Consider the following 9,172-nt stretch of genomic DNA (forward strand, 5'->3'; position numbering starts at 1 on the left):
CTTATTTTCGGGGAAACTAACTCTACAAATGTAATGCTTTGGTGTATTGGTTTATTTGGTTTGTTATACAATGGCTTAATTGCATCTTCAATCAATACCCCCCTGTGGCTTACTCAGTACTTTAGTGAATGAATCATGTTTGTTATGGGTGAGCAGTAAGTAATAAATAGAGAACATTACGTATTGAATGTCATTCAGTGCAGTTCTCTGTTCTGCATAAAAGAAGGATCTGGATAAAAGGGGGTGTTAAGGCCAGGACGAGCTCCCAGACACCCAGATCTTCCTCCTGCAGTCAGTGCGGTCTGATGGGAGGGGCTCCCTCCATCCAGAAGAGCCTTGATAACAGTCCTTCTCGCCTTTAACCTGTCACTTACCCCTGCCCCCCAAGAAAGGGAAACAGGTCCCAGAAGATGCTGCCATCCGTCATGAATAAAATGAAGTCATTTCATTAAAAATTTTGTATTGTGCAAAATTGCCAAGCGGGAGTTCAGTGGGGAAAAATGAAAAATCTTAGTTTGTCAGCATGATCCATAGAAGGGACAATCTTCACATGTTCCCAAGGCAGCAAAAGTGAGAAAAAGAAGCCAGCTTGGTCTGTGTCCCCCAAAAGACAGGAGAGGTCAGGAAGTCCTATAGAAGATGCTCCTCTAAATAAGGCACAAATCAGGAGAGCAAAGGGTATCCAGGTTCTGTGCCCTTCACCCAGAACCCATCTCCCTATCCTGAAGATCTTTGGAAATTCTTATGTTTTGAGTCACACAATTAAGTCATGGGCTCAACAATCCTCCCAGGTGCTGTTCTCTCCATTCTCCTGCTGGTCACAGCAGCCTTCCAAGGTACAAGATTAGGCCTGGGCTGTCTCTCTGAGGAGAGGTAGCTGCAATGGCCTCTGAACTCCAGGGATCAAGTGCTGGCTTCAGCTGAAAGCTCCCAGGAGCTGGGAGGGAGGCGGGGAACAGCCATCAGAAGAGAAAAGACTTGGGGCTGGAAGTACAATGTGTGGAAGGGTTCCCAGCTTTCTGCAGCCCTCAGTGCCTACACAGCCCTCTCCGGCTAATCCATGCTGAGAAGTGGGTAGGCTAGGTAGTAGCCCACAGCTGAGCCCAGGACCACACCGAGGAAAATCCAGGTGTTATACGACATTACAGCCAGCATCACGAAGTAGCCGAGGACCACCTGAGCGACATGGATTAGAGACTGGCCAAAGTGACACAAAAACCACCTAGATACAAAGGAGAGGCAAGTTAATGCTGGTAATGAGCTAGGCATTGGCGTCAGGAAGTAGGAAGAGCAGATGAGTTTCAGAACCAGCTTATTTATCATTTGTATGCTTAACCCAGGAGCGATTTCTTTTTAAAGAGATGTATCAGAAACCACTGATAAGAGAGAGGAACTTGTACAAGGAACCTAGAATAACCACCACATTTAGCTCTGAGCTTCCTGGTATGTAGGCAAAAAGGGAAAATGAGACATGTAATCTGTGTCTGATAAGGGATAAAAAATCAGAAAGGCAATATTACAATGGGAAGAACATGGGCTTTGGTGACAGATCAGTTTCTAGTTCTCTCACTATGTCTTAGCACAAATGTCTTCTCTGAACTTAAATGTCTCATCTGTAAAACAGAAACATGAATACCTCCCTTGCAGGATGGTTGTGAATATTTGAGACACCCGTGTAAGGAGCAGGCAGGCTCGTTTTACACACAGCGGGAGTTGGAGAGAGGGCAGAATTGGGGCCCCAAATGGGAAGGAAAAAAAGAGGCTGTTCCCCGACCGAGTTGGATACATTGCTGACAGCGATTCTTAGCATTTGTGTAAGGACAGCTGCAGATCCCATCCTGGATTTGGAAGCCTTTGTCACCTAAGGAAGTCTGCTGAGACTTAGGGGAGGCCCGGCTGCACCTCCGTGTTGCTGGCCTGAGGCCTGCAGCAGAATTCTGAAGATCTGAGCCTCCCAAGTGCTCTGGCTTGGGCATCAGGAGACCTGAGCTCTAGTTCACTTCACTTTGGTAAGTCCTGGTCCTTCCCTGGGCCTCGAGTTCCTTTCTGTGAAGTGGGGTTAATGCCCTTTCCGCCCAGCCGACCTCTCCGGGTGCATGTGAGTATTCTGCCCATTCCCCCCATCCGGTGCCTGTTACCTGAGGCAGGTGCTGCTGACTGGGGGTGACTCTGAGCTTGAAGAATCCTGGTCTGTCTCCTCAATGAGCTGCTCCCTGGTGGGAATGGGCATGCTCACCAGAGCCTGGTGGAGCAGCTTGGCTTTACCAAACTTGATGATTTCATACAACACAGCCAGGAGGAGAACCACCAACACCGAAAGAGCCATGCCTGTCAAAGGAAGACTGAGTTGCAGAGACTTTGGCCAGGCAAGCACCGCTCCCCTTCCAGCAACTCCCCTGGGACCTGGCACAGGTGGCAGAAGAGCATCTCCACCCACTCCCTCTGAATCCACTCCATCTCTCGCTCTCTCTCTCTCTCGCTACTTCTTCCCCATCTTCATGGGGCTTAGAACTTTCTCACTGTCTCTTTCCCCTCCTAGCATTTTCTTGGTAGGGTTGGCCTACTGGAGTGTGGCTTTGAGATCACAAAGAGTAACTGCCTTGAAAAGCCAGAAGCCATATACGATGGCCCCCAGCTGCTCCCCCTGCAGGTGGCACAAATCAGTCATGACTTATTGTTAAGGGAAGAACATGTATCACCAGGTCCTGTTTACGTGTATGTACACAGAAAAGTCTGGAAGGAAGGAGATACAGCAAAGGAATCATAATTATCTCAGCAAATTCAGATACAGGACGTTTTTATTTTCTTCTCACCTAATTTTCCAAAGTTTCTACTGTGTATTACTTTTATAATGAAAAAACCAGTAAGTTATTTTACAGAAAATATTAAGTGCTTACTAGAGCTGTTGTGTAAAAGTAACTGCTAATTGCTACTTCTGTTTTATGAGTGGATGGACACTAAATGGCCCAACTATAGTATTTTATTGGGCTCCCAGGCAGAAATCATCTCAAAAGAGACAGGTTTTTAAAATATAAAATTACAGGTAATTGCATGCATTTGGTACAAATGCAAACAGTGCACAAAGGTATACAGTGAAAAGTACCGTGTTTCCCCGAAAATAAGACCTACCCCGAAAATAAGCCCCAGTTAAGATTGTCAGCCAGACAGACGCATTTGGTACATTATGACGATGTTCCTGAAGATGATATGACTGTATTTGAATAAATGTAGATTGTTGTACATGAAAAAATAAGACATCCCCTGAAAATACGCCTCAGTGCGTCTTTTGGAGCAAAAATTAAAATGACACCTGGTCTTATTTTTGGGGAAACACAGTAAATCTTCTTCCCAGCCCAGTCTCCTAAACCCCAGTTCCCTCCCCAGAGCGGCCTCTGGTAGCAATTCCCTTTATAGCCTTCTTGGTGTGCTCAATGTATAGCTCAGCCTTTATGTGTCCGAATGACAGCATCCTATCTATGCATACCCTTCTGCATCTGATGTCATCATCCAGCTGTACATGGGTTCATAATGGGTTCCCCTTAGTTCACACAGATCTGCCTTATTTCTGTGGCTTCACAGCATCTGTGCTAGTTTTTATTTTCCAAAGATGGCCACCTCACTATATCCCACCCTGTATGCTCTTCCTACAATGTCAGCACTCCTGCCATCAAGTGGTGGGTCCATGTTCCCTCCCCTTAAACCTGAAAAGACTTTAGTGACTGCCTCAGTCAATAAAGGGGAAGTGATGCTATGTGACTTCCATGGCGGTCTTAAAACTCCCACGCACTTCCCCTTTGTTCTCCCGGAACACTCACTTGCTCTTGGAACCCAGCCATCCTGCCACAAGGAAGCCCAGGCCATAGGAGACACCACAGGTAGGTGTCCAGCCAACACCCCCTGCTGAGGTCCTAGCTAACATCTAGCACCAATCAGTAGACGTGAGAGGAAGTCTTCAGGATAACTCCAGTTCCGGCCACTCACTATACTTGCAGGTAAGACTTTGAGGATTGCTGAGCTGAGTCCAGTCAACTGAGAACCGTGAGGAAGAACAATAAAATGGCTGCTGCTGTTTTAAGCCACTAGGTTTACTCTGCAATAATTACTGGAATGGGAACCTACTGTAGGGACGACCATAATTTATTTGATCAGCACCTGCCATGATGGGCATCTGGGTCGTTCCCAGTCTATTTTTAAGATGCAGTTATTTAAGTTGAAACATAACACCATCATGAATTAGTGCCAAACTGCCTTTTTCAAGTCAAAGGAATACCCTTCTCTTTCAAATTGGTGTCTCATTTCAGGTCCAAGGCTGCAGCAGCTGCTCTGGACTTCTGAGCTGATGCTGGACAGTGAACCATGGATGAGGGAGGTGCTAGGAGGCCTTAATCTAGTTTCGGCTCTGACCCTTACTCTTTACTTGCTGTGTGACCCTGGACAAGTCTCTTCCCCTCTGTGGGCTTCAGTTACTTTCCCTGTAATAGAGGGAAAGCTGCATCCCGGCCTCTCGCTGGGCCTTTGTGAGGATCCATGAGCTAGTGGAAGCCTTTACAATCAGAAGGGCAGTGGTTGCAAATGGAACCATAAATGCAGCGTTCCTATTCAATGTTTACGCAAGAGGAGTCGGGCTCACTTAAATGCCCACAAAGCACACCAATAAAAAGAACCTAGGTTCTCCAATGCCTGGAGCTACAAAGCTTCCCAATTCTTACCTGCAGGACTGTGGACACTCCAGAAATCAAACAGAAGCACCACCTTATCTGAGAAGAAGAAATGCATCTGAAAGAGAAGGGAATCTGCATCACAGGGGAGCTTAGGGCAGTGGAAGCTGTGGTCCCTAATGCTCTCCCGCAGCCTCCTCTAAAGACTCAGAAAAATGGGGTCACTGGACTTAAGGGCTGGAAGGGCCGCTAGTGGTCATCAAGGCCAGCTGAAGCCAGACAGGGCAGGGACTTGCCCAATATCCCACAGTGGGTCAGAAGCAGAGCTGTAATTAAGCTGTCCCAGGTGGAAGCGAGGTGTTGGAGTGCCCATCCTCATTGGGCCAACCAAGTCACAGCACTCTCAGGTCATGCTGAGATGTCCCCTCCATGCCCTCCAAACCCGATGGGGAAGCACTACACTAAGGAACAACTGCCTTTTCTTATGCCCGGGACCCCCAGCCTCTCTGCTCCAGTGGTGTGTATCTTGGAGGGGCCCAGGAGCAGCTGTCTTTTTTTTTTTTTTTAATTGGGGAAGGGGAATAGGACTTTATTGGGGAACAGTGTGTACTTCCAGGACTTTTCTCCAAGTCAAGTTGCTGTCATTTCAATCTCAGTTGTGGAGGGTTCTATTCAGCTTCAAGTTGTTGTTTTCAGTCTTAGTTGTGGAGGGCGCAGCTCAGCTCCAGGTTCAGTTGCTGTTGCTAGTTGCAGGGGGCACAGCCCACCATCCCTTTCAGGAGTCGAACCGGCAACCTTGTGGTTGAGAGGACATGCTCCAACCAACTGAGCCATCTGGGAGCTCAGCGGCAGCTCAGCTCAAGGTGCCATGCGGGAGTCGAGGAATTGAACTGGCAACCTTGTGGTTGAGAGCCCACTGGCCCATGTGGGAATCGAACTGGCAGCTTTCAGAGTTAGGAGCACGGAGCTCCAACCACCTGAGCTACCGGGCCGGCCCAGAGCAGCTGTCTTTAATGGGCACTCCACATCTGTTCACTTGTTCACCAGTTCTGTGCCCAGCATTATGGACAACGGTTACTGTCTCTGCCCTCAATGAGCTCACAGCCCCATAGAAAGAATGAATGTAGATGCCATAAACATGCAGTGCTTGTCTGAACGCTCTTCTCATAGAGTGCCTGTGTTCGACATGGCACCAAGGGTTTTTCATACATCATCTCATTTCACAAGTCTTCTGTGTGACAGGGACAATTAGGCCCATCTCAGAGGAAGAAAAATGGGGAAACTAGGCTCAGAAAAGTTAAGTAATTTGCTGAAGTCTGCAAAGCTGTGAAGTTGGCAGAGCTGGGATTCAAACCCAGGTCTAGTTGGATGCCAAGCTGGGTGTGCTGCCTGTGGTAGGATGGGACCTGGACGGCGATTCTACATGGCCACACCAGGCGTAATGGCTGTTTGGCAAAATTAAAGCCAGATGGATCAATCCGTTAGCTCACCCTCTCAGGGCAGGAGCGGTCCTCCTCTCCTCACCAGGTAAGACCTCAGCCAGCAGAAGCAGCTCAGCAAACACCGTCAGTGCTCACCCAGCTAGAGAGACCCTGGCTGACTTGGGGTCAGCTGGGAAGCCTTTGCCTTCTAAGACAATGGCCAATGTCTTAGAATCCGCAAACGTCAGTGCTACAAGTATCCTCAGAGTTTTTTACATTGAGACATGGTTGACATACTACATTACATTAGTTTCAGGTATACATAATGATTCAATGTATGTATGTATCACAAAGTAATCACCACAGTAAGTCCAGTTAACACCCATTACCCCACGCAGTTACAAATTTTTTTTTTGTGATGAGAACTTTTAAGAACGATTTTATTTATTTTCTCAGAGAGCTTTTTCCCCAGGGAACACTGGCAAATAAAATCTTCCTTATAATCCCACTATATAAAACACAGGACTCTGGGTGTAAAGGACATAAAGGGCCGAGTTCTGTTGAAACGCAGTGTGAAAAATACTACTGATCTGGTCCAACTGCAGCCGTTCTCTACCCTCCTCTCATTTCTAGATGGGGAAAATGAGTCCCAAGAGGGGAAGGGATTTGTTCAAGACCTCATAAGAAAAAAAATGGAAACCTAGGCAGTCTCTTAAAAATCAGGTGGAAGAATTTTAAAATAAAACTAGCTTTTTATCCCTGTCATATGAAAGTGGTACTTGTTCAGTGTAAAAAGCTGGAACAGTACCAAAAAGAAATTAAAAATCATTTTGAGTCCTACTATGCCGTGATATCCTTTATTTAGATTTCAAAAGGAATATTGTTGACATGGCAAAATGTGCACAGAAGATACACAAAAACAGGTACAAATATTCCTGCAAAACTCCGTTTATACTGGAGTTGCACTCATTCAACTTCAGCAGAAGCCTTAACATTATCTCTGCAGTGGGGTCAGCAGAAACCCCTGGCACTGGCTCTGCAGTGCGGGTGGAGGGAGCTGGGGCACCATTCCCCCTTGTCTGAGTTCACCTGATCAAGCAGTTGGCATGGCTGGAATGTGCCCGATAGCTAATTAATCAGAGAGGTTCCCTAGCTGGGTTCCTTCTGTCAGCCTTGGGCCTGGGCCAGCTATCTCAGCTGCCCCAAACAGCTTTTGCTATAGACCCGAACACCTACAAAACAGTCAAATTAGTTCAACCAACCAACATAGACTTTTGTTGTGCTGGGGGCAGATGCTAGTGACACAGAGATGAGTGAGACAAGTCCTTGGCCCTCCTGGAGCTAATGGTCTATTAGGGGAGAGGGAAGTGAACAGGTCATTACACAGGGTTTATGGAGTCAGCCAGAGGGATGCACAGGGGAGCCTCATGGGTGGTGCTGGGGAAGACCCCTCGGAGACACCTAACCCAGCCAGGGAGGCCGCTGGCTAGGGTGTCCTCTGAAGCACGAGGAGCAGGAGGCAGCCGGGGGAAGATCGACAGTCCAGTATGTTCCAAGCTGGAAGTGCCCACCCAGAGGGTCTGGTTCCACCTCAGAGGGTCTGGCGAGGAGTGAGGAGCCCAGGAGGGGCAATGCCTCACCTACTCCTGCCTTTTCTCTGGAGAAAGAGATTCAAATAAACACACTGACTTGGGGCTGCAGTGTTTCATTAGACGGCCCTGTGCTCAGATACCCAAGGGGCAGGGCTCTAATCTTGTCTCCCATTTAGGATGAATCTCAGCCTCTAGCAGCTGAGTTGAACTTTTATCTGTGTGGTATTCAGGGCCCCACACCCAGCAGGGAGGGGTTGTGATGAAGAGAGCGATCATGGTACTTGTTTTCTTTTTTTCTCCTTTGGGGTTACTTACACTTGGAGAAAAGCTCCGTCATTGATAAACCAAAGAGTTTGGGGGGAAGGTTAAGGCCCCTATTCTGCTGGGGACTGGCTGGGGAACCTTTCACAAGCCTTTCCCATTTACTTCCCCTTTTACAGGAGCGGCAGGAGGTGGGGGAGGGCGTTTGACAAAATAAACTGTATTGCCTTCCTGTATCTTCAAGTCTACGACACTCTTCAAGGGATGAAGAAAAGGTGATTAATTCAAAGACCAAAGAAAAGAGTCTAGCAAGCTCATTCTCTTCAGCCCAGGTGAACTCTTAGTTGATCTGAAACGCGATTTCTGACTCAAATGTAGGGAAAGTAGCTGGGTCTTTTTTTTTTTTTTTCCTTAAAAAGAATCACACCGCGAACTTGCCAAGACAGGGAACACGCCCGGGGGGGTGTGCCCGGTGTGTGAGCAGCCGGCCGCGGGCTTGAATGCACCGAGCCTTCGCCTTCCCGGAATCTCCCCAAGTCACTGTGCCCTGGGCAGAGGACCCCCGGATGGTCCTGTCTTCACCCACCGCGCCCAACACCTGCTCGTTAAGCCGGACTGACACCCAGCAGGAGGGGCAAATAAAAGGAAAAAGCCAAAGCCGGCGCAGGTCTGCCTCTCGCGTCCCCGCAAGCCTGTTTCCACTGTTGACAAGGCTGCCAATGCACCTTCTCATCAGCCCGAGGGCATCGCGGGGAGGGGAGCCAGAGCTGCTGCTCGAGGGGCCCCGCCCCAGCCGCCAACCCTGCGTCCGTGGCTCTCGGCGGCGCCCTAACTCACCTCCATGGCGAGCGCCCCAGGTGGGCGCCGGGCCCAGGTCCGCTCGCTCGGGACTCCGGGCTCCGAGTCCGTCCCACAGCCGCCGGGATCACGACTCGGGCCGCGCGGTCACGTGGTCGGGGCGAGGCGGGCGCGCGGGCGCCTGGGAGTTGTGGTCCCCACGGCACACCCCACTCCTCGCGGCCAGGGGCCAACCCACGGGCCCGCACCCACCACGGAGCCCCAGGTCCCCAGCAGAGCGGCGCCGCGGGGCTAGAGCGACAAGCAAGGTGCGACTACCTCCCACATTCCGTTTGGCCCCTTACTGTTTTGCACTTGCCTTCACAATTATCATAAAATGTTTATTGCTCCTTGTAATGAACCATGCAACCTTAACCCATGTTGAGTTGAAAATCATAAGTCC

At 49.1% G+C, this 9,172-nt stretch overlaps 1 protein-coding gene across 1 annotated transcript; it reads right to left on the reverse strand.

Annotated features, from left to right (window-relative positions):
* Nucleotides 1-428: 428 nt before the first annotated feature.
* SLC31A2 (solute carrier family 31 member 2) lies at nucleotides 429-8,906 on the reverse strand. The gene is made up of 4 exons (XM_019754643.3): nucleotides 8,770-8,906; nucleotides 4,710-4,776; nucleotides 2,139-2,328; nucleotides 429-1,222 (listed from the first exon to the last, which is right to left on the reverse strand). Exons 1-4 carry the CDS (start codon nucleotides 8,773-8,775, stop codon nucleotides 1,054-1,056), a joined length of 432 nt encoding a protein of 143 aa, XP_019610202.1. The 5' UTR covers nucleotides 8,776-8,906; the 3' UTR covers nucleotides 429-1,053.
* Nucleotides 8,907-9,172: the final 266 nt, after the last annotated feature.

Source organism: Rhinolophus sinicus, chromosome 16 (genome assembly GCF_057876585.1).
Source record: "Rhinolophus sinicus isolate RSI-liver-muscle chromosome 16, RSI-T2T, whole genome shotgun sequence".
Lineage (NCBI taxonomy): Eukaryota > Metazoa > Chordata > Mammalia > Chiroptera > Rhinolophidae > Rhinolophus > Rhinolophus sinicus.